General features: G+C 39.3%; 2 protein-coding genes across 3 annotated transcripts; both read left to right on the top strand.

Annotated features, from left to right (window-relative positions):
- On the top strand, window positions 1-5559 carry PDCD2L (programmed cell death 2 like). Its single transcript, XM_086469013.1, has 7 exons — window positions 1-114; window positions 252-415; window positions 571-640; window positions 1504-1901; window positions 2996-3109; window positions 4728-4876; window positions 5411-5559. Exons 1-7 carry the CDS (start codon window positions 1-3, stop codon window positions 5539-5541), a joined length of 1140 nt encoding a protein of 379 aa, XP_086325139.1. The 3' UTR covers window positions 5542-5559.
- A 1392-nt stretch (window positions 5560-6951) lies between these two features.
- Window positions 6952-24969, top strand: UBA2 (ubiquitin like modifier activating enzyme 2). 2 transcript variants are annotated; one of them, XM_086468940.1, is made up of 17 exons: window positions 6952-7095; window positions 10915-10998; window positions 11264-11334; window positions 12471-12535; window positions 13017-13117; window positions 13298-13419; window positions 14079-14146; window positions 16425-16546; window positions 17421-17520; window positions 18063-18223; window positions 19167-19260; window positions 19347-19459; window positions 19928-20083; window positions 20658-20754; window positions 21367-21472; window positions 22318-22454; window positions 23891-24969. In XM_086468940.1, exons 1-17 carry the CDS (start codon window positions 6952-6954, stop codon window positions 24064-24066), a joined length of 1917 nt encoding a protein of 638 aa, XP_086325066.1. In that variant the 3' UTR covers window positions 24067-24969. The 2 variants fall into 2 exon arrangements, with proteins under 2 accessions (XP_086325066.1, XP_086325065.1); XM_086468939.1 differs by having other exon boundaries at window positions 23885-24969.
- Window positions 24970-25340: the final 371 nt, after the last annotated feature.

Raw genomic sequence — 25340 nt, 5'->3', positions numbered from 1 at the left:
ATGGCGGCCGGGCCGCCCGTGCTGCTGGGCCTCCGCGACGCCGCCATGGTGGGGCCGTGCCGAGGAGGCGGGCGGGCCCCCGCCTGGGCCACCAACAAGCTGGGCGGCTCCGCGGTAGGGCCGGGGCGGGCCGGGGGGAGGATGGCGGCGGAGGGGCCCTGCCGTGAGGGGGGCTCGCGGTGCGGGGGCCGGCCGAGGCGCCGGGCGCCCGCGGAGCCGCTCTAGCGGTGCCCGTGCTGTTGGTCTTTCAGGACTGGGTGCCCTGCGTGCGGCCGGGCTCTCCCTGCTGCGGGGTGTGCGGGCGGGCGCTGGCGCACCTGGTGCAGGTGTACTGCCCGCGGGAGGGGTCCCCCTGCCACCGCGTCGCCAACGTCTTCGCCTGCGCCGGGCAGGGCTGCTGGGGAGCGCCCCGGAGGTGAGCGCCGGGCTGGCGGCCTCAGTCCCGAACGCGCGCGGCTCGGCTGCCCCCGATACCTGCCACTTCCACTGACGTGTTTTGGTCCTTACGTGTCCTTTTTTTTTTTTTTTTTTTTTTTTTTTTTTTTTTTTTTTTTACGCGGCACGTTAAAGCTGGAAGGTGCTGCGCTCCCAGTATTTGGAGACACAAGAAAAGGAAGCACGAGATTGCAGCGTGAAACAGGTATAACAAGCAAAGTGCCCTCTTGGGTTCTGTCCTTTGTTTCAGTGCAGTGCGGAGGAGGTTCTTAAAAGTGCAGCTGAGCTGAAGGAGTTTCGCACTTGTAAGTAACCCTAACCTGCCTCAAGAAGCTGTGCTGTATGCTAGTTCTGAGTCATGTATGTCGTCATGTGGAGAAGTCATGGTTGTGGAATTTTTGGCACCGTGAGTACTCCACGTTATTTACTAGTAGATTAACTTCTTGTTTGTGATCTATGTTAGGATTGTTTTAAAGTGGAGATTGCAGTCCAACCACATGATTAAAACTGATATTTAATACTTTAGTTACTTGAGCTATCTAAACATTATTTTTCAACTTCAAATGATTGGGCTACACTGTTTAGGTTTGGATTTCCAGGATGGCTATTTTCTAATTTAAATAGATTTAAAAATTTTTATCGGTTTTAATTAATCTGACTCCGTTATTGTTAATATGCTTCTGGTATTTTTGCTTGTGAAGAAAAACTGCACATTGGCTTAAGATTGAAGGAGGAGGATGGCTATCAAACTAGTGATGACAGGCAGAAAGTGTTTATTCTGCTGGTGCATTTGCAGTATGAAATTTTGGTCTGTGGTAAATGAGCTTATACTTTGATAAAATGATGGTATTGTCATTGTTGTTATTTTCCTCCATATTCTGCTCTTTAAGCTTACCTGTGGTGCAGTAACTGTGCTTCAGATAAATGTACCCAAACCGGCTGTCAGCAGTCATGCCAGCAGCCAAGGTCTGGCAAGATGGTGTACAAAGTCTGTTCAAAAAGTCAATGAATTGTCATTCCATTTCTCCAGTTCCTTGTTTTATTTTGTTTTGTTCTTCTTGGGAACAGGAATCAAACTTTGCTGCAAAGGATTGGTGTGATGAAGCAGATGACTGGGGAGTTTGTGATGGAGCAGAATCTCCTGCGTATGCCTCCCTGCATCTGCTTGGCTCAAATGAAGCAGGGAGCAGCTCCTTGTGCAGAGAGGTGGAGTGTACATCCCAGTTCCAACAGCTTCGCTTGTCGGAAGCTATGAACGGGTCAGGTTCCCTGAATACACGTGCTCCAGTCAGCGAGGGAAGGGTAATGGCAACGTCTAGTTCAGCTCCTGTGTTCCAGCCCTTTTACATTAGTGTTGTGGATGAGGAAGACTACACTGGTTTCCTTGATACAGATCATGCAGATAAGCTATTGAAGGAGTATCAGCAGAGAGAGGGTGTTGATTTGGAACAGTTGATGTCAGAAAGGTGAGAACAGGTCTGGATTTCATGCTGAAACCAAAGGGATTACGTAGTTCCCTGTATGCTGTCTGATAATCTAAATCTGACTCTTACTGAATCCAAATGTTTTTTATTTGTAACTGAGTCCTTCAAGAATCGCTGGTGCGTAGCACTTTGCTGGAAGAACACAATGCACCCAGTTCTGTCAGATTTCGAGTTACTCAGAGGTGCATCTGTTTCTGAGTGACTGCGTAGTTGGAATGTCCTTGGGCTCCAGATAGAGCAGTGGATTGTTGATCTCTGAAACCAAACCAGTGTGGTTTAGTCAACATCTTGTGCTAAATGGCAGGAGTTTATATTGTAATATTTGTCGTCTTTTTTTTTTTTTTCTTTACAAGGCTAAAGCTTTTATAATATTCCAATTGCATTTTTAAGTGTTCAGTTACTTAGGGATTTTGGCTAGAGACTGGTATGATGGTAAGGCTCACAAAGATTTTGTAAAGGTTGTCTGAAAACCAATTTTTTAATGTAGTTACTGAAAATATTTTCACTCTTTAGGCAATTACAGTGAGCAGTTATATCCAGACTATTTCTCTTTTGACTGTATTAACGTGTACAGTGACCTTTCCCGAATTGTGGACAACATTGAATGTTTTGGTAACTAAAGCTACTGTCAACTGCAGAATCTGCATAGAATGCTTTTTAGGAACGATGTTCCTGTTGAGTTTTGTTGACCTTTATAGAATCATAGAACTTAAATTACACTTAATTCAAAATTTTAGAAGACAACATAGTAATTTAAAACCAGGAAAAAACTTCTGAGGAGCTACTAAAGGAATTTTTTTTTTTTAAGGAATAAGCGGGTATCTGGGTTTGAATCTCATGTGGTAGTTTGAAGCACTGTTAGTAATTGTAAGCCACCAGAAACTGAAGAGCTAGAAGCAAAATGTTCGTTTGCAACCTCTAACAGGAATTGCCTCTTAATTTAAGATGTATAGGGTTTTTTCAGAGTACTTAGCATGATTTAATGTGAAGGTGTAGGAACCGTTACTGATTTAAAGCATGCATGTCATACTGAAAACTTTAGTGGAAATATTGTTTCTTTTCTTGTTTTCTTACAGTTTTGCTGGTGAAGGTGATAATGAAAAATATGAGAAGAGTGAAGTCAAAAGCAGGGACCACACATTCCATAAATTTCTGAAAAGGATATCTGTGTGTCGTGAACAGATTCTAAGGTATGTTGATCATCTGGTTGTAACAGGGAGATACAGAGCATAGACGTGGATTGTTAATACATCAAAATAAACTGTTTCATTGGAAATAGTTGTATATTTTTGTTTCTTAACACAAAAAAAAAAAAGCTAAAAGGGCTGTTACCATGCCTGTGTGGTCAGACTTACGTCCCTGATGGGGCTTTTTAATACAAAGTATAAGTAGATGAGAAGCAAAGCAGGATCAGAGACCCGAGATCTGGCTATGGGAGACTTTATTCAGCATGAGACCTGATGAAAACAGACCCAGACTGGCTTTTAAGACTCACTGAAATCCAGACATAGAGGTTTTCAAGAGACAATTTTGAGATGATAGATTTCCAAGGCTATCTGCTGGTCTGAAATTTTGTCACTCCATTGTAATTGCTTATGTCTCAGTCCTTGAGATGTTTCTGAAGTAAGAAATCACTCGTTTTAAAGCCTGAGTTCTCCTGCAGCTTATTGTGATCACCCCTTGGGACCCTGCAGACCTCAGCTCTGGTAAATCTGTTGCTTTTCCTAGAACAAAGGCAGATTTAACTGCAGAGCAGCTACTTTGCTGAAAGAGCAGTTAATTCTGAATTAAAATATAACAAAAAGTTCAAATCATAAATTATTCATAGTACCAGATAATACACATGGTTTTTGTGGATGAAACCAGTGTTAGTTTTTAACTTCTTTGTTCCAGAGAGTCCAGTGCAGCCTATCTGGTCAAGCTGTTTCAGCGTAGAGACATGACCTTTGTTTATCAAGTTTCCAGAACCAGGTGGAACTAACTGGTACCTTTTTGATGAGGAGGTGAAGTTTGAGGGGCTGGTTACACAGTTAAGAAACATCAGAAACTTTCATTAATTATCTATAAGAGGTTATACAGAAAAGGTACTAAAGCGGAGTGCAAGTAACAGACAACTTCTTTTCACTGTATCTGTCACTTTGCAGTATTACCCTGGAATTTTCTGTTCTTCTAAAACATCGCCTCTGGTGATCCCTATGACTATCCCTGGTTATAATCTTTACTTAGCTCTCCCTTTCCCCTTCATGCGTATTGTGCGGACACCTCTTGGACCCTCATTTCTCCTGGGCTGCCAGATCTCTGCTGAGGTTTCAGCACAGCACAGAATCCCCAGGTTGGCATTCAGTGGAAACTGATCCTGGTTTCCCTTTACCTGGGGAGCTATCGTAGCTCTTACAAATAGAACATCCGTTCTGTGGCATAACTACAGTGGTTTTGAGACCTGTTCGGTGTGAGTATCTTTAACTGCTGTGGGTCAGGATTATGTTTTTCAGGAAAGTGTAGTTTGCTTAATTGAGTCAAGTACAGCATATTTTGGAGGTGTCAATTCAAAGTGTTTGTCTCCTTTAAATCCAGCTCTTTCCTTAAGACTTTCCAAGTGTTCACCTTCCAAGTAGTTCCCCCTCCCCATCTTTATTCTTTGTTTAATTGCTCATCTGAAGCTTAGGCAATGATTCTGGCTCATAATGATGTTTTTACTTCAAGCAAGTTGAGAAATTTCAGAGAATCCTGAATCCTGCTGCCAACGTGTATGTTTTCCTATGAAATTTCGATACAGAAAATGAATATGTTTTTCCTTTTTTCTCTTAGATACTCTTGGGGTGGCCAGCCTTTATTCATAACATGTCCTCCAGCCAACATTGACAAAGCTATTCCAGCTTGTAGTAACTGTGGAAGCAACAGGATATTTGAGTTCCAGCTCATGCCAGCGCTGGTCAGCATGCTCCAGAGTGATTCAGGTGCTGACCTTTGACTTGACTGAATGAATACTAGAAACAGTCGCCACCTTGGTAAAGTTTAATGAACTGCAGTTGGGATTGTTTCTTGCTAACCGCGCGCACTGATGAGCTTAACTACAGTGATCATCTTACATAGAATCCACTCTGTTTCCGTCATAGATTTCACCAAGCAGAAGAGATAACTCTGGTTTATGGAGACCCTATGATCGCAACTTCATTTGCTGACTGAACCTTAATAACAGCAATATAAATAATTCCATGACCTTGGGAGTAGCTTGTCTTTATTGCTTCTTAAACGAGGCCTTGGAAGATAATAAATATTGTTAGATAAAGTTGTAGACACTTAAGAAGCTCTTTGAAAATTCTGAGTCAGCTTGCTTTAAAATCTTTAAAATTAAAAAATGCAGTGTGTGGGGGTGACTGAATATGAAAAATATTTTCTGAATTGGCAAAGGTTGAAGTATAGCAATCAGCAATAGGTCCCGATTATGTAATTTTTCATACCTTTACATACTGTTATTGCTTTGTTTTTAGATCTGTCAGTGGAATTTGGAACTGCTATTGTTTACACGTGTGAGAGAAGCTGTTGGCCCACAAATCATCAAACCCCTCTGGAAGAATTTATTTTTGTACAAGAAGATCCAGATCAGAAATTATTTAAATAAATTTTATTTCTCTGCATAGATGGAAAGTCTGTTGGTTTTTTTTTTTTTTTTTACAGGTGGAAGTGTGTAATTATGCAACAGTTTTCCTGAGATGTAGTGAAAAATTAAATTAATTTGGTGACAGTGTGCTTATTTCTGAGAATAACTGGTTGAAGTATATACTGGCATGCCTCTAAATTGTGGCAACAGAAAACTTGCGTACTTTGGTAACGCATGAAAGTTTAAGTGTAGAGATTGTTTTGTCACCCTAGTTACACTTTACAGTTGGGGAGGAAAGTAAAGGAGAAAGGGTGTCTTACTGCACATTGTTATGCTGCTAGCATTCATCAGCCAAACAGGATGCAGTTTTTAGAAACTTAGCAGGGAAGAACTTAATGTAAGCTTGATTTTAAAAAACAGATCTGCTTTGTTTTAACGACAGATTGGAAATTCAGTGGGCAGTGGCTGAAAGGGCCTTGCCGTCACTGCAGTCTTCCTGTCCTGAAGCTTCTCTGTATGTTTTTCCAGTGAAGAACAAGTTACATTTGCATGGCTCAACAAGCTCTGACAGTCATATCGCTTTGGACGGGGAAAAGGTGGAGGTTTTTTTTAGCGCTTCTGTTCTCACTGGTACAGAACGGTGGGGTAGGTACAGCACTGCCTTGTTACCGCAGTCTAGTGCTCGCAGGCTAATCATGCAGTTTTAGTTAAAAGAGTCTTCTGTGGAGTTCCCTCTTGGTTTAGGCTAAATTGCAGTATTTTAATTGACTTAATGGAGGAGTAATTTAACTAAGTGTCCTTAAAGCTTTTTGTACAGGTTTAATGCTGCAGCATAAATTAATGCACTGAAAGTGTGGGTTTAAAGGAAGAAAGGTGAGGGGGAGCTAAAATTATGGAACGTGTTTGCAGAACTACTTTTTTTTTTTTAAGAAAAAATTGCAGGTTACCACGTCAGCTTCTAGAGGCGAGTCAGTTAACCGAGGCTAACATAGAGAAAGCTGGTACGTTACGCCCAGAATACTGCGGGTGCTCCCCGGGGCACTCGGCCTGCTCTTTTCCCCCGGTGGCAGGTAGCCCAGAGAGCACAGTTCGGGGGCCGAGCCCCGGCTGCAGCAGACGGGCGAGGGCCGGTTGTCCCGGGAGGCACCGCTCCCGGTGCCGGGCCGTCGCCGGCCCCCAGCCGCGGCGGGAGCGGGGCTCGAACCGGTGGCTCGGTCCGCCGCGTCCCGCCCGAGCTCCGGCCCCGCTGCAGCCTTCCTGGGCGGTGCGCGGGAGAGGGCCGGGGCCCTCCCGCCGACAGGGGGCGGTGCGGGCAGGCGGGCGGCTGCCGCTCTGGTCTCGCGCGGGCTCTCTGTCCGGAGTGCGGCCCGGCTGAGGAGAGCCGCGCCGAGTCGCTCCCGCCGCCGCCGCCGCCGTTGTTCGCCCGCCGTCATGTCCGTGCCGGTGTCGGGCCCCTTGCGCAGCGAGCTGGCGGAGGCCGTGGCCCAGGCGCGGCTCTTGGTGGTGGGAGCCGGCGGCATCGGCTGCGAGCTCCTCAAGGACCTGGTGCTCACCGGCTTCAGCAACATCGACGTGGTGCGGGCCGGGGCCGCGGCCGGGGCGGATGAGGGGCCAGCGGGCGGCGGCGCAGCCAAGGCCGGGGGCTGGGGGGGGGGCATGGAGCGGGGCGGGGGCCTGAGGAGGGCCGGGGCGGCGGGGACGCGGCGGGCGCGGGGGCGCTGTGGCGGCGCGGCCCCTCCCGCCAGCCGCATTGTCTGCGTGTTTTCAAACTGCTCCCGGCCCGCCAAAGCCGCCGGGCGAGGTTGCCGCGCCGCCCCCGCCGCCGGGGGACGGGCTCCGCCACAAAGGGGCTGCGGCCTGCCGGCGCCATCCGCGCCCCCGCCGCAGACGGGGCTTCCCCGGCGGGCCGGCCTGAGCGGTGGGGCCGCTGTGCCCGGGCTCCCCGGCGGAGCCAGCGCCGGGACGGGGAGAGGGCGGTCTCCCCCCGAGAGGTCGGGCTGCTTTCGCGGGTCAGCGGCGGGTCTAGCCCTCGCTCGGCGGAGGAGCGGCTGCGCCTCTCTAGGAGCCCGTAGATGAAATCTGGGAAACAGTGGTGTGCCATGTTTGCTGCCCAGCGACTGCTCGTTGAAGTCCTGGGTTTGCCTGATGCCGCCTTTACTCGCACTGCGGGTAATGGTCCAGTGATGGATGGCGGCGAAAAACGAAATACGTGGGAGGCGAGCTTTATTTTTAGATACCAAGTTGTAAAACTGTCAGCCCTAGAAGTCCGGTCGCGGTAGCTTCCCGCGGGCTGTTGCTTTCGCTTTTGCTTCCTGATGGTAATCTCCAAATGTGTATAGGAAGGGCGGAATTGGGAGGATGATAATGACAACGGCATAGAGAGAAATACTATTGGCAAAACTCTGATTAGCTGGTTTCCAGACCTTTATTGATCTCTTACTGTAGTTAGGAAAAGTACATGGTTTTAAGAAATCACAGGAGTACGAATCCAGCTAGAGCACAGGTCTGCTTCCTTGGACGTCTTTCTTATTTGCGCGTGCCTGGCCAGGAGTCACATCTCAGAGTTTTGTATGATGTGTTGTAAGAAGGTTGTTTTTACAGTCAGACTTGCTGAGCAGAGCATATTAGAAATGGCTTTTATCTAAAACTATATCATCTTGTAGAAGACTAAAGCTACCGGTTTGCTTTGTTACTCATACAACTCAGGCCTTTCTACTGAAATATTTTTTAAAAACTTGTAGGAGATTCTTAAGTGTAATTCCAAATTATCCCTTTGATTTCAGTCTGCCACTGAGAGCCTATCCAATTTTAACATTATACTGGTGAAGTAAACATATGCAGCAGAGTGGAAGCCTGCATTTTCTCCAGTGTTTCCCACCCCCCCTTTTTTTTTTTTTTTTTCTTCCTTACTATGTCATTTTACTCCTGCAGAAAGAGTTTAATATCTCCTGATTTCCCAGTCAGTCATTAGGCATAAATCTTATTGGGGTATGCTTATTGTTTCACTAATTATAGTTTGATATTTTTTTGTATTGTCTTTCAATGCTGACTTGATTGGACTCCATTAACTTAAGTACAAGTTGGATCAGGGCCATCTTCATTTAAAAATACCATTAGCAGTGTTTTATGCAAGCCAGTAAGGTTTTGATAGCATATGGAGTGGGTGGCCTAAAGAGAAGGCAAGAGCAAAAAGAGAATTGTTACACAAAGGAAACTTGCTATTAGGAGAATAAATTGCTTTTGTCAACATTTGTGATATTTTTGAAGGTTTTCCTAGGTTATTAAATACTAACAGACTTGAACACCTAAAAATGCTCTTATTTTTGTAAGTTGTGATTTTTTTAAAAGCAAAATATTAACACTAAAAAAAAATTACTAGTTTTGAATACCAGACAACTCACAAATCTGTGATTTCAGTAAGTATAGTTTGTTGAAAGGCAGTGCCATTGTCCTCATGAGTGAAGAACAAAATCAAATTACTCAAAATCCAAGCCCGAATTAAGAACATGAATATATATTCTTTGGAAGTTCTGAGGCCTTCTAACTTGCAAAAATGGTAGCAGTGTAAAAGTTCTTTTAATAAAAGAACTGTTAAATTCTGATCATTCTTAGCTAGATTGGAACTTCTGTTGAGGTCTAGTGGTCTTGAGTATTCCCTCTGGAGAAAAACTTCCTTTGCTTCCTTCGGTCTTGGTAGTACTGTTTTCAGCTGTAGCTGTAGTTAAAATACTGAAAGCGTTCTGGCTTCTGCAAGTTTTAGCAGAATCATGCACTTAAGTTTCACTTGAGATTCGTGGGCTTTTCGGCTTTGGACTAAGCAAGCTTTCTTTGTGTATCTTATGAGAAAGGAAAGGGAAGTAGAAAAGTGTTTTCATGCAAATACGATTTTCATGAAAAGGTACAAGACCATGGGTAGTAACTGGGTTACTGTGGTGTGGGTAAAGATTAACAGGCTCTGCTTTATAATACATTTCTAAAACATTGTCTATTTTCTGCTTGCTCTATATCGACAGGTGCTTTTATTTAGTATTTAAATGAAACTTTTTAGCTGTTACAGTTCTTAGTCTATTAAAACTTAATCTTAAATTAAAAATATTCCCTTCAGAAAACAGGAAATTTAATCTTGAAGCTTGGATCTCACATGCACAAGATCTTCAGTGAGAAGTGTGTGGCATACTTTTTTTGTTATTCAAGTTTGATTAATAAAATTAAAAGCATATGAGAACACCTGTAGTAGGTCATGTTTAAACTTCACGCTGCACAGTCTGTAGTACTCTCCATATAGCTGAAAGTGTTACTATGTTGGGTATGTCGGCATTATCTGTGGGAATTTGGGAGAAATACCTCTGAGGTTCAGAAAAATTGTCTCCTGCCCCTCTAGTTAAAAAAATTATGGACAGGAGAGGACTTATACAAAGAGTGGTTGATCAGAGGAACTGTTTAATGACAGGAAAAGTAGTGGCAATAAAGGTAGCAATAAATCTTCCCGAAGTTCTAATGAAATCTTCTTAATTCTTGTGATGGGGGTAAAGACATTTGAAATTATGATGTTTGTGTGCATATATTAATAAATAGAAACATAGCTGTTAGGGGAATTACAGTCCTGGCATCCTTTGAAGTTGCACATCATGGGTGTTCTGTGGTATATGTTTTACACATCTTGATCGCGTGATTGGATTATTGGGGTTTTCTGTAAGTAGGCTTCATGAGTTTTTAATATGCACCTAAGCAGTTAGTCCTGGTGACAAGCAGTAAAAGCTTTTGGCCTGCAGTGTGTGAGTTAGATGACAATGCAGCCCTCAGTTTACTAATTCAGTTGCTCAAAGCTATGTTCAAATATAAAGTAGAAGTACCAGTCAGTTTGCTGAGTAGCTTTTCGTGGACCTTGGGGAAGCGTGGTATAGAGCCAGCGTTTGGGATGGTTCATCCCGTGTAGAGTCTGACTGGACCTATCTAGGCTGATTTCTGCAGCGTCTGCTCTGAGTTTGTACGTTGTGCTCCTGATGAATGCTCATTAAAATCTTTATCCTGCGATAAATAGGATAATCAGTTATTGACTTCCAACTAACTACTGTGCATATGTGCCTCAAAATTCATGTGCGTTTTTAGTAGGGACTCTTTCTTCAGAAAGTTTGTTGTCATGTAGCCCTTAATTTTTGACATATTGTTCCATTGTTAGTAATTATGTAAAATGTATGGATTCCTGAAGATGATTAGGTGATCGCTTGTGCCTCTGCAGTTGCTATAGTGCAGGGGTAACACCTGTATGCGGGTCTGAAAAGGGCTCTGTAAAGTTTATGCTTTTTGGTCAATCGCGTTTGCATCAAACTCTGTTAATATTTTGTTCCTTTTATTTCTGTAGAAGTGAAATGGGTGTCTCTTGTATGTTTATAGATTGACTTGGATACTATTGATGTCAGCAATCTCAACAGGCAGTTTTTGTTTCAAAAGAAACATGTTGGAAGATCAAAATCTCAGGTGAGGAAAAAGCCAAAATTCAGGTCTTTCCCAGTACTGTTTTATGGACAGTGTTGGAAACCTGTCACAATTTTTTTTCTACCATGAAGAGGTAGGTGTTGGTTGGTTGATCATGGCTATCCACAACATTTCGTTATAAAAGTTTTTAAATCTCTTAAGGTAGTCAACTTACTCGATACTTAACTGGTATTGAGTCTCTGTTTAGAGGGAAGGAAGAAATAATAAGTGTTTTTTTTGTTTTGTTTTGTTTTGTTTTTATTTCTAGGTTGCCAAGGAAAGCGTGTTACAGTTTTATCCAGAAGCTAATATTATAGCTTACCATGATAGCATCATGAAGTATGTTTGTTTTTAAGCTCTAATTACATGTTTTGATTTGCAAATACTGTGTTATTTAAATGCTACAGTGGTGTGCTTTAAGATATTTTACAAAGCTACTGCAGTAAGAAGAAATAGCTGTAAATGAGACTACTACACACCTGAGTGGGAGTGTAGATTTTGCATGAGTTTTCTTAAGCTCTGGTAGTAAGCTGTAGTCATTTGCTTGTGTCTACTTTTCATTTTATTAGCAACATTTACTACATAAGTTTCCACACACTAAGGTTACCCTGGTGTCTTGAGCAATAATTAGATTAAAATTAATGTGAATGTTGAGTCCATGATTAAAAAACCTAAGTCCTTTGTGTGTGTGTAGCTGAGTATCATTTATATATGTCCAAAACTGTTAAAATTTAGTCTTCGTGATCCATAACCAATGAATAGAGTACAAGACTATGTAGATTTTCATTAGCTGTTTCCCATGTTTTAATGTATATTTGTCTAGTTTCTTAAAAATTGATATTCTGTAATATTAAGGTTTGAACTCTGATGTTGCTATTGGCCACTGAAACACTGACTCATTGCATCCTTCTGAAACTGTAAACCTGTTAATCCTGTTTCCTCTTTACTCTCTCTCCTTTGCCACCTTTTTTAAATCAGAAAAATGTAATGTAAAGATACCAAAGTGTCAAGATCTTAAAATCCCGTGTCTTGGCTCTTATGGGTGTGGAGACATGATCAAAACCAGTTGAGCTGTCACCCTATAATGAATTATCAACAGTCTGATGAGCTATGGTAATTACAGTGTGCACGTTTTAGCCTCAGCTGATGGTTTTTAAGGTCAGTTACCACAGCTCAGCCAATTTACTCATTAGGTCAGAGCAGTATAATCACTATTTCGTTGTCTGCTTGTTTCATTGGTCAAATTAGTACTAATTGCAATAGCTTCCTTCCAGCGGCATAAACTTCATGCTTTCACCCAGCTTTAAAATGGGCAGAAGACAAATGAGGCAGTCAAAGGCTAGCAGTAAATTTATAATATGTGTAATTTATCACACAAACATCAGTCTGCCCTTTGCATGTGTATAGTTTCTGTTGTGGCATAATAACCAACAACTTTGATACGCCATTTTCAGTATTGTTTTTCTTTTCTGTAGCCCTGACTATAACGTAGAGTTCTTCCGCCAGTTTACGTTGGTTATGAATGCTCTGGATAACAGAGGTGAAGTTTTCACTATGATTTTGTATTGGAGATGAAAATACTGTTGCTTGTTCATAGAAACAGAACTTTAATGTGTTCTACTCTTAGTACTTCTGCAATGTCAGTTAAATAACAAGTATCCTCTTAACCCATCTGTAGTTTGACTAATGCTTATGTGCTTCACTAGAAACTTGAAAGGGTAGTTAGTGCTTTTACAGGTGTTTTGAAAGTAAGCAGTAACTGCTATGTTGCTGCTTGATGGGAACTGATGAGTATTGTGTGTACATATGTAACTTTATTCAGTTGAGTTTGCTGTATTTAATAGTGTCGATATGTTCTGTGTAATTGGAAAATTGACTTTGTGAAAAAGGCGTAGTGCTCTATAATGAAATAAGGCAGATTAAGGATAAATGTTTGCGTAGGAGGGTAGTTTGAATTTGGAGAAGTAATGCCTTTTTTTCCTGATTATTCAATTTTTTCTTTAAAAACTCTTGATTTGCAGCTGCCCGTAACCATGTGAACAGGATGTGTCTGGCTGCTGATGTTCCTCTTATAGAGAGTGGAACTGCAGGCTACCTTGGACAAGTAACAGTTATTAAAAAGGTTAGGTTGTGCATTACTCTTGTCGCTTAAAGTTGAAATCATGGGCTATTTTAGACAACAGGGAGTTGGGTGTTTTGAGATACAGTTACAGTTCATCTGGTAATAAATAGCATATACTATCAGTAGCTCTCACTTGTGTGTCTTCACAGTGTGACGAGTAAATATTTCACTTTTCACCAGGGAGTGACAGAATGTTATGAATGTCATCCTAAACCAACTCAGAAGACTTTTCCAGGCTGCACGATCCGAAATACGCCATCGGAACCTATCCATTGCATTGTGTGGGCTAAGTATTTGTTCAAGTAAGTGATTTTTTAAAAAAGAAAATAGGTGCTGTGGTTCACTCTTCTGGTTTCTAAACTTACACACTTGGGGGTAGGGGTGCTGTGTTCTGTTGTTTTGGGTATTTTGGGGGGTTTTCAGTGAATGTAGATTATAGCAAAATCCTCCAGTTCTTTGACCTGGGTTTTGGGGTCATGGGTTTTTCTTTTCCTTTTAATATAAAGTTGGAAGGTTAGTTAGTACTTAGCCCTTGCTGTAATATCACAGAAAATCTGTCAGAGTAGTTTGGCACAGCTGTGTAGGTGGAGGTTACTTTATTCTTCACCTTTGTGTGAAGTTAACACATTTTTCAGTTAATTTATTAGCGGATGTGAAGTTTGCTGGGATCTTTGAGAGTTACAAGCAGTGCATTTGGTACTACAGTATAAATATAAGGCTAGGTGAACTACTGAATGAATTATAGAACTTTTTGCTAAACTTATTTTTGTATTGGGGATTTAGTGTTGTCAGTGTTAAGTCCATCTGTAATGAATCCCAACAATTTAAAAAGCAATGTATGAAGAGGCACTCTGACAGCAAGAATTCTGTAGTGGATATATATCCATTAGCAAATATTTCAGTCTTTAACCAGATATGATGAAATTCTAGTGTTGTGTTGTTGTTCTTAATTATTATATAGCCAGTTGTTTGGAGAAGAAGATGCTGATCAAGAAGTCTCTCCTGACAGAGCTGATCCTGAAGCTGCCTGTGAGTGTGATATAAGCTGGTAGCTTAACCCTGTTACTGAAATGTTCTAGTTCAGAGATCATGACTTGTTTCTGTTCATTTCTTAAGGTTAGAGAGTTCAGCTCCATTTTCTTTTAAGAGGTTTTCATTTATTTCATTTGGACAACAACAGTGTGTTAACAGGAGTTTTCCTTACAGATCTTCATGTACACTGTGCATAATTTAGTTCCCTCATACTGCCACTTATTAGATATTTGAAGCAATTTCAGTGGTTTTTAGTTAACTTGATGCGTAGTGCATGCCAGAGGTTTGTTCTGTCAGAACTGCAGGCCTTGTGGGCCATCTAAAACATTATTAAAATTACTACTTCAGCTGTTGTGAAAACTTTTCAATACCGTGTAAGATGGGTCACTGGCATTCACTAGTCGTTCTCAGACAGTGTGGGTAGAACAGCTGTGAGGAACACAGTTGATACACTTGCTAATCATAAAGTTCCAGTTAACTCATCTAGGTTTAAGATACATGATTTAGATGAATAGGCCTGTATCTGTTTGGAGACTCCTGTTCCCTCTGCAGCACATGCTTCCCCATGTGTACAGAAACTTGAAGAGTGAGCTTGAAGTGCAGATTAAATATAACTGGTCTTCACAGAGTAGCCTTTTTTTCCCTGTATATTTGGATTTGATGGAGCACTTTCTTCACTGCAGCTGGGAGGCTTGTCTTTTGAACTGAGGATGACTGAGAACAGTGATATTTGTAACCACTCTGCATTTTCCCCTCCTAGCTGAGGAGTGGAAATACAGGGATTGTGCAAGGAAATACAGGGATTGTGTTTGAACTCTTCTAGCCTGAAGCACTTCAGTGTTAATGTACATAGGAAATATGCCCATTTTGAGTGACGTTTGTGTAGCTATTCAGTATTTTTCTGTAAGGACAGTAACTGTAGTTACTATGAAGGTGAATAAGCATCACTGTTGCTGCTTTTGGATCTGTTGATAAATGGACTTGGGAGAGGGAGCTTAGAGGATTCTCCAACTCTTCAGATTCTCTGAACATCAGATAGTGATCACCCAACAGGTTGTTCGTACAGGAAATGCAGAATGAAATAGCTGATTCTTAAAAAGAGTGGTTTATAAACTTACTTAAAACAACAGCAGCTCGAATACTTGGAAGGTAGCAGACACTATCCTGCTTGTTTAAACAAAGATACCAGGACAATTGTAGGAAGGCCTGAGCTGTAGCCTCATGTCTGTAGAGAGCAAACTGTAGCAGTAATGCTGTTTAGAATCAGTGGACATATGTGGGTTATCAGGGAGGAGTCAATGCAACCTTTGTAAAGGGAAGTCGTGCCTTGCCTGGCTCTGTAGGTCCCTCGAAGGAATCTGCAAACCTGTGGACAAGCATATCTGATTTACACTGTTTTGAATCTTCAGGGGGCACTTGGAAGCTTCTTGTGAGGAACCTGAAGGAGCTAAGCAGCCATGGGGAGAAAAAAAAGGATAAAGATCCTGAAGTGGATAAATTACTTAAATGATAGAGATAAATGGTGATTAGAGGAGTCTCTCAGATTGGGGGTGGGACCAGTGCTGTTCAGCGTACATGATTGAGCAGAGTCGCTCAGAATAAAGGTGATGAGGACTAACTGCAAAAAGTAGTAGAAAGCTTCACCATACAGAATGACTGAGCAGTGAGACATAGGTAGATTTGATGCAGATAAATATGAAATGATGCATTGGTGAAAGGGGGGGAAGCATTCACGAATTTACATATAATGTGATGGTCTCTGTGTTGATTTTTCTCATTCAGTCAAAATGTTAATAGATAGTTTTATGAAAACATCAACCTGCTGCTTATTAGGAATCACAGTAGCAATTTCTGGATGTCACTGGGAAAGAACAGTGTCTGTATGCATGGAAATTTTTTTTGTATAGGAATAACCAGAGGTAGGAAGCTGGTTCTTTTTGTGTGTGTGTTGAAGTTCTAACCGAACTAAGACTCTTCAGCCAGGAAAAGAGAATACTGATGGTTAGACATTTATGCAATTGCAATATTATGTGGAGAAAATTAATAGGAAACACTTGTTCACTGTTTCTGCCAATGAAGGAATTAGGTGACATCAAGTTAAATTGGTGAGTTGCAGAAAGCAAACAGGAGTATTCACAGTGTGTCTAATTCAGCTTTTGTTGGGCACAGTAAAGCCATTCTATGGTCCCTGCATAATTTTGCTTAAACTAGGGGAAATAGTTGATGTGATTTTCCTTTTCTAAAATTAAAATATTGGTTACCACTTTGTTAATAGGGGAGCCAGCAGAAGCAGAAGCCAGAGCACGAGCATCCAATGAAGATGGTGAGATTAAACGTGTTTCAACTAAGGAGTGGGCTAAATCAACTGGATACGATCCAGTTAAACTTTTTACTAAGGTATCTTTTTTACCCCAAATAAATGTCTTTATTTGAACTGTATGAGGTGCTTTAAAGTCAAAACGCAGTTTGGACAGTTAGTGCTAGCCATCAATTATGCAATTATGTTATGTCTTCCACCAATTTGCTGTAGTGTTGGTCTTTTACAACACTTAGTTGGTTTACGGCATTCCATCTGCATCTGAACATGTGGCTTCAGCAGCTTGTCCATACTGTACAGAAAAAAGTTCATTCAAATTACTTTTTAAATGGAAAGGTAAACTTGAATTCTGTAGGAGTTTCACTGGGCATAATCAGGCCCATCTGACGGCCTAAAAGCTATCAGGCATCTTCTGTGTAAAATCAGGCTCTGGCAAAAGAAAATACAAACTGGTTTAGGAGTTTTCCTTCTAATTAGTTGCTGAAAGTGGATAAATAGAGGAAATGAGTATAGAATGTAATGTTGATAGGTAGTAATATCTTTACTTTGAAAATTCATTGGCAGGTACGTAAGAATATCTCAGGGAGAGTATACAGTGAGCTGTAGTGATGGCTTCAGTAGGCACATGAACCCACTCTTTGGAATTTTGTTTCTTAATTTTTACTTTACTCTCCCCAAATGAATCAGAGCTCTCTCTGCTTTATGCAGTAAGTGTTAGAGAATGGGGAATAAGAAGTTTTTCAAGTCTGGGTTTTTTTTTTTCCTGTGGAGTTTGATTTTTATTTATGTGGTTGAAAATATTTTCAAGGAGAAAAGCAAAACCTCATAAATCTAATGCTGATTTTTCAATTTCACAGCAGATGTGAAAATGAAGTGTGTCTTTTTTTATTTGTTCCCCTTTCATTTTAATGTTTTTTGTTGGTTTGGTGGTGGGGTTTTTTTTTTGTTTCCTAGCTTTTCAAAGATGACATTAGATATCTTCTGACAATGGATAAGCTGTGGAGGAAAAGAAAGCCCCCAGTGCCACTGGACTGGGCTGAGGTACAAAATCAAGGTAATTGTCCCTCCTCCCACGGTATGTTTGTAAGTCATACCTGCTGTTCGTTAATGCATCTCTGCGATATGTATATTTTCTCAATGTCACAGATAATGAACATATTCGTAGTGATTCCTGAAGATTTTAAATTTTTCTCTATAATGAAAATCTTTTTTCTAAAACTTTTTTGCAGTTGTTACTTTAGATACTCAGTGTTGGCTGTAGAAAATTCACATTTCACAAAATTACATGTCAGCTTATTCTAGGAGACTTTATCATAAGCACTGATACATTTATGTCTGAAAGCTGAGTTTTGCTGAAAATTTACATTTGCTGTAATTTGTACATGTCTAGGCAATTGGTTTAAGTATAGCTGTAGTTGCAGTTTTAAGTGCAGATTTGTTGTAAAACGTTGGGGCTGCTGTAGTTTAAGGATATTGTTCTTCAATTTAGAAAATATTTAATTTTGCTGAAATTGGAAACTAGTTAGCTCTTTGAGAGAACTTCTGTGGGATTTATAAATATTCCTGATCTTAATTTCTTTTTCTCTTTTCCCAAAGAGAAAAACATATCTGACCAACAAAATGAATCCTCCGCAGTCTTAAAGGATCAGCAGGTTCTTGATGTCAAGAGCTATGCACACTTATTTTCAAAGAGTGTTGAAACCCTGAGACTTCACCTGGCTGAGAAGGGCGATGGAGCAGAGCTTATATGGGATAAGGTTAGTCTGGCAAATCCAAAAGAACCAGTTATACCCTACATAGGTAGTACAATTATTAGTTGGATTCATTCAGTTTCATTCCAAAATAGTACAAATTAGAACAACAATGTCTGGCATCTCACTGAAAGCACTTTCCATATGTAAACAAATACATACCTTAAACACTATATTTTGTAAGTTAGTGATTGTAGCGATTAACTATTGTGGTGTAAAATAACTTAATTCACCAACTTTAAAAAGCATGAATTCAGAAGTATTTGTCCTATTTAGATTTTTTGGAATATTTTAATAATGAACTCTGGGGGTTTTTGGCTTTCTCTAAAACATGCTACAGTGGTTTGTAGCTAGAGTTCTACTGAGCTCTACCTAGAATTAGCTCTGACAATAGGTATGTGATATATTATGAGTTTTGCTGAAGAAAAAACAAGAAAAGAATTTTCTATTTTAGCACCAGAGACAGTGTAATCTTCCTGTGGTCAGTTGTCATTTGGCATAAGAAAGAAAAAAAAAAAACCCAACAAAGTAGTTTGTAAATACAGAGGGGACAAAGTAGTAAAATAGTATTACAACACAGAGTAAAAATACCTTTTTCTAAAGTACAAATTGTTGAAACTGAGCATAGAATGTTGTAAGATTTGGGATTTAGATATTATTTTGAACATACAAGGCATTTTATTAATACTCATACACTAATTTTATTGATACTCATACACTAATTCACTACTAAAATACTAAGTACAATTTCTAAATGTGTATTTAAAGTATTACTGCTCTGTCTAAACTTACCATCTGAAAGAGGAAGTGTATTGACTTTGAAATGGAATATTGGACAGACTTGGTTTTTTAAACTTTCTGGTTTTAAGGTTTTAGGGACCATGTGTTACAAACTTTTTCCAGTGAGTAATTTGATTTTAAAACACTTTTTCTATTAACCTCTTGTCAGGATGATCCTTCTGCAATGGATTTTGTCACTTCTGCTGCAAACCTCAGGATGCATGTTTTCAGTATGAACATGAAGAGCAGATTTGATATCAAGTGTAAGGATAAAATATAACATTATTTTATTTAAATAATAATCTAAACTTATTTTCATTTACTGTTGAAAATCTTGCTTATTTTGCAGCAATGGCAGGAAATATTATCCCAGCTATAGCTACTACTAATGCAGTAATAGCTGGTCTGATAGTGCTGGAGGGTTTGAAGATTTTATCAGGAAAAATAGATCAGTGTAGAACGGTAAGTGGGAATAAGATACTTTCTTGTTATTTATTATTTGTTTAAAAGTCATGTTTAACCTGCTTTGACTACTGTGTAGTTTTACTGTCTCTCACTTGTTGCTTCAGTAGATTCTGAATGTGTTGGGAACATTCAGCCACAGTGAAAAGAGAAGTGTAAGTCTCAACCATTATTGAATTTCTCTGATTTAATGTAAATTGGCAGCTGGATCGGAGAGAGAAACAGACTGATATCACTTGAAACATGTTTGTTTCATGTTACAGAGCTGTTTGGCAAGAGCTGGTTAGTCACCAGAGGTGTCATTGCAGACGGGCTGTAATACACACTTCCTCCTGTTCAGCAGGCGTGTCAAAGAGGATTAGGGAACAGGACAGCCTGTGGGACTAAGAGAATAAACCTGTAGGAAAACAGGTTTTATGAGTGCTGTTACTTACAGAATAACTTGCTTTATTCTTGTCTGTCCTCAAGATTTTTCTGAACAAGCAGCCAAATCCCAGAAAGAAGCTATTGGTTCCTTGTGCTTTGGATCCACCAAATCCTAACTGTTATGTATGTGCAAGTAAGCCAGAAGTGACTGTGAAACTTAACGTACACAAAGTTACTGTGTTAACACTCCAGGATAAGGTAAATCTTGAATATTAGCTACAGCTTTCATTTTTATTCTAATACTGCAAATTATTAAAGTTAGGGTTTTGTTCGATATATTTTGACTGAACATCAGCTGTTTATATTTGCTCTACATTTTGCATTTCCCTCAGCTACAAGAAGAGCTAGATTAGCCAGTATGCTTCTTGCTCATGTGTGCTTGTATATCTTGTGAAAGAATGTTTGTATTTCGTAGCTTTTTGGTGGTTTTAAAGCCTATTCATATGTAACAGCAAAAAGCTAAATTAGTATTTCAGTTGAATAGTCCAGTAGCCACATTACAGTTGCATAGTCACAACTGATTTGTAATTCTGTCATTTTATGAAGTATACTAAAAAATGTTTTAGTATACATCTGAACCTGTAGGTTTCAGACAGCAAAAACCAGAATTATTTTGTTCATGGAAGTAAAAAAAAAAAAAAAAAAAAGTACAGGCTTTCAGCAGATGCCTGAAAATGAGCCAGGATAAGAAAATCAACATAATTCAAGGTTCTTTCTTTTATAAGTGTTTTAAAGTCAGATATTGATTAAATAATCATACTCATCTTTTCAGATAGTAAAAGAAAAATTTGCTATGGTAGCACCAGATGTACAAATAGATGATGGAAAAGGAACTATTCTTATCTCTTCAGAAGAAGGAGAAACAGAAGGTATGCATCCTGAAGCTTTTCAGATAAGAGTAGATTAAAAATAGGAAGAAACCAAGATACACAGAATGGAAGTATAGCAAATGCTCTAGTATTCATCCTGTAGACTAATATTTGAAGAGAACTGGATTTGCAAGTATTTAAGAGAATAGCTAGTGGTTTTATCTGCAAGGCTGCATGTCTGGTTCAGCTTTCCTATATAAAGTACTCTTCACCCAGAGTGTCAGGATTCCTTTCAAGAGTAGGTATTCAGCTATAAAAGTGAACGAGTTCGTTCCCTCTCTTTACAAGTCCCGTTCACTTTCTTGTTCTTTGATTGCTGTCTTTTTACGATGCTTGTGGGCACTATTAATAATACTATCTCCAAAATGTTCCTAAATCTAATAATAGTGAAGTGCTTGAACATGGTGCGTGAGGGGTAAATAAGTCAAATTAAGGTAGTTTTAACTCCTGATATGCTTAAATGTCAGCTTTTACTTTAAATATAGCTAATAAATGTTAATCTTATGTTTCTACATAAAACTTCTGGAGTCCTCATTCCATCATATTTATTGAGATGTAAAGGATCTTTATATAAATAGCTGTATACACTGCAGTTTTTCACTATTTTTCTAGCAAATAACCACAGGAAATTATCAGACTTTGGAATTCGAAATGGCACTCGACTACAAGCAGATGATTTCCTCCAGGACTATACACTGTTAATCAATGTGCTTCATAGGTAAGGATTCTGAAATAATTATTTTTGTGTATGTATGTAGAACAGTTCCACAGGGAATTTCCAACTCAAAATTTTAAATTAATGAATAAAGCTCAAAGATTAAGATGTCAGAAGAAAATAATAGAGGTAAAAGAGGAATTGGTTTTTTTATGAATTTATAGATTTTAGGGGTGTTGTGTTTTGGTTTTTGTTATTGTGTTTGGGGTTCTTTTTGTTTGTCTGGGGTTGTTTGTTTGTTTGTTTTACAACAGTAATTGGAAAAAGTTTATTTGAATAATTTGTCATTACACAACATAAAAATACAGTGCAAAACCAAATTTACTTTTGGGGCAGCCAACAAGTGAAAAACTGTCATTTAAAAAACAAAACAAAATTTTAAAAGGCAAAAAAAACAACCCCAGCCTGCTGGGGTCGTGGATCCTCTGCTTGACTACCTGTGCTCAGATACAGCAATGCAGATAAGTCACTTTGAAATAATTTGGGGGTGGGGGGTGGGGGTGGTGTTTAACCCTGGATAAGTAATATATCATATACAGTGAATTAACAGACTGCACTTTCAGTGAGGCTAGGAGTGTGATATGGAGGAGGAAAGGTAAGCTCAGGTAATGATTTTTCTCATTTCAAAGCATTTTAAGTCATGGCATTGGGTGAAATTATGTTTATGAATAGCCAAAGCATAAATTATAAAGGAGGATTGAACAGTTTTTCCTCTTTTTTAATATGTTTTTCTCATTGTCATAATTGCAGGGTGCTCTAAGACTTGAATGACATACTTTCTTTGTGAAAAAGACTTTTATTTTTTAATTTTCATCTGGTGGTTTAAAAGCATATGTATTTTTCTGCAGTGAAGACCTAGAAAAAGATGTAGAATTTGAAGTTGTTGGTGATACCCCTGAAAAAGTTGGCCCTAAACCATCAGAACCAACATCCAAGAACATTACCAATGGTAGTGATGATGGAGCACAACCCTCAACATCAACAGGTAAATAACAGTAATCAATATGAAATAAAACCACAATACTCTTTCAGTAGTGCAGTCCAATTAAAATAGTCGTATTCAGTTTTATGACTTAACTTTGCAACATGAAATAAATGGCATTTAAGTTGCCTTTGTGTATATATATAATGTTAAATAGGAAAGTGCACATTTACAATTGTTATAAAATGGACATTTAAGATTCTTACAGAGGTTTACAGTAAATACACCTTGAAATTATATTCTTTAACTCGCAAGGCCTTGGTGGTGTGTCAGCTTAAAGTGCATCATTTGCACAGTGATTACAAAGTTAGACCCATTCTATCTGGTGGTCATGCTATTGCGTGACAAAAAAGAATCACCCAAATTTGTCGCTTTCTCCCTACGGATTAAAAATCACTTTGTGGATGTCCTTGATCATGTTTCATTTTGTTAGTTTAAGAAGACGTCTTTATTATCTGCTTACAAAATAATTATTTTTCACCTGTCAAGCAAAGCATGACAAAATATTATTTGCAATCCAGGAAGAAGCGCCGCCCCCTTCCTAATGTAGAGTGTTTCTCTGAACATACTGAAGATAATTGAACTTAAATGAATATGGGATGCTTAAGCACTGAAGGCTAATGTGCTGGAAATGTCATACTGTTTTACAGGGATAGCATACAAATAGGAATACTTGTGACAGGTGTAAGTTAGATATCTGTAGTTCTGTCTTATGCTTTTGGGTGATGTTCCTTTGCCTGTCAGGTGCGCAAGTATGTAGTCACTTCCACTTGCCTCTTGTTTCAGGGGAGATTAAATGTTGACTATTGCTCAAATTGATTTCAAATTATATTTAAAAAACTAGCATAAAATTAGTTTTTACAGTGAATTTGTACTTCAAAACAAAATCCACCAGATGTCTTGAAAGTTCACGTTTGGTTCTGTTTTCCCTTCTCTGTACTACCCATTGTTATCGTTCAGCTCTTTTAAGGCTGCTTACCCTTCCCCTCCTCGCTCTCTTTGCGCGTTCTCTCTGGTGAAGTGTGGCTTCTAGCGGGAGTTCGGTTGAAGGCACTGGTGAAAGGAGAGGCTGGACTACAGCCGTGTGTGTAAAAGTTGTTTTCTTAAGCGCTGTTGCAGGTAGCACACAATTCTGCTGGTTTGTACATGCAAAAAAAACATGCGAACTAATGCATTTCCCGTATCTTGGGGAATATTATTGCAATATTTTCCATACCTCTAGTGAAGAGGGAATAATCATGTGAAAAGCCTATTTGATACTGATTTCAGAGAAATTCAAAATACTCTCGCAGTTGAATGACAAAGAACATGGAGAAAGAATGCTCCAAGATGTATTTGTTGTATTAGAGACATTCTTATTTTTATGTATGAAATTTGGTTCGAGTAGGCTATCTTTACAGTATCCATTTGAATTAAAAACATATATTTTGCAGCTCCAGATCAAGATGATCTACTGATTGTTGATTCTGAAGATGAAGGTACTTCAAGCAATGTTGATGATGATATGGAAAACAAAAGCCGCAAGAGAAAACTAGAAGATAAAGAGTGTGTTGGTACAAAGCGAGCGCGTACTGAGCAGACAGAAGAGCAAGATGAAATTATAGCATTAGACTGAACATGCGGATGCCCCTTGACAAAATTATTCAGATAATGAAATACAGTAACAGCATATTATGTTGGGATGTGAAAAATGTCCAGAACTAGACTAATTTTAAGGCCTTTGTTCCAAGTGGATACCAAACCACTGGCTTAAATAATTTGTGTCTGTTTCTCTTGACAATAAAGCTCTCATCTCAATAGTCTCTTTCAGAAGCTTTTCCATGAATTCCATATATTAAATGTAGTAGAAACATAGTTTATAAATACTTAACAGATAAGTATTTGCTTAAACAGTCATAAAAAAGCATGTTATTTTTGTGTAAATAAATACCTTTTAGGTATAATTCAGTAGGACAAGAAAAACCTACTCTTGTTTAGTAAAGGGTCGTTATCTGATGCCCGGATTTTAAGTAACTACATTTTTATTTTTTGCTTGAAGAAAAATATTTTTAGCCTAGTCCTAAACATTTTTCACACCCTGAACAAGAAGAAAATTCAGTAAAGCAAATTAGTGCCATGTTTTAACAGTGTTCTTAAACTTCAACTGGCACTATGTACATTACTGTAAAACTGTTAATTTACTCAAGTTTTTCAGCTCGTACTGCCTGGTATGTCAATGTAAGAAGCAAATTTTTGTGTATTGTTACAGTTTCAGGTTATTTATATTTGATGTTTTGTAAACTCAGATACTACTACTATACTGTACATCTGATGGACCAAATAAATGACATCTGAAATACTTGCTATATTTGCTTGCACAGTCCAAGTTTATGCTGACTTATGGGATTTTACAATGTATAGCCTTCAAAAATTACTGTATTATTTTCGTTTTTCTAAACATAACCTAGTAGTACAGAACTTAAGCTTCACTTGTTTGAGGTGAAAGGGGAATTTTTTTAATAAAACTTTTGTGAATGTTTTTTTTTCTTGGACAATCGATTATTGGCCTCCAGTTGGAGCATTTGCACTACCACACACATGCTTTCACCACCTCGTACCTTCAGAAAGAAGAAAGCACTAGTCTTCTATACATTATACTCTGTGCATAGGACAAAAGTGCAATGGTTAGAATCAGTATCTTAAAACCTCTACAGCATTACTGCACTATTTTGGTAGCCTGCAAAATTAGCAGTGTTGATTCTTAGAATGTATTAATCACCCATTTCTGTCACTCTCCTGAAATTACTTTCCAACTTTGTGTGAGTGAACAAAAACTGCTATTGATAGGTAAGTATGCAGAGTTAGCCTTACAGAGCAGAGGAATTGAGCAGACAAGATTTATTCTGTTAC

Source organism: Leptosomus discolor, chromosome 8 (genome assembly GCF_034619465.1).
Source record: "Leptosomus discolor isolate bLepDis1 chromosome 8, bLepDis1.hap2, whole genome shotgun sequence".
NCBI lineage: Eukaryota > Metazoa > Chordata > Aves > Leptosomiformes > Leptosomidae > Leptosomus > Leptosomus discolor.
The sequence above is the reverse complement of the archived record's forward strand: the minus strand, read 5'-3'. Positions and strand labels throughout refer to the sequence as shown.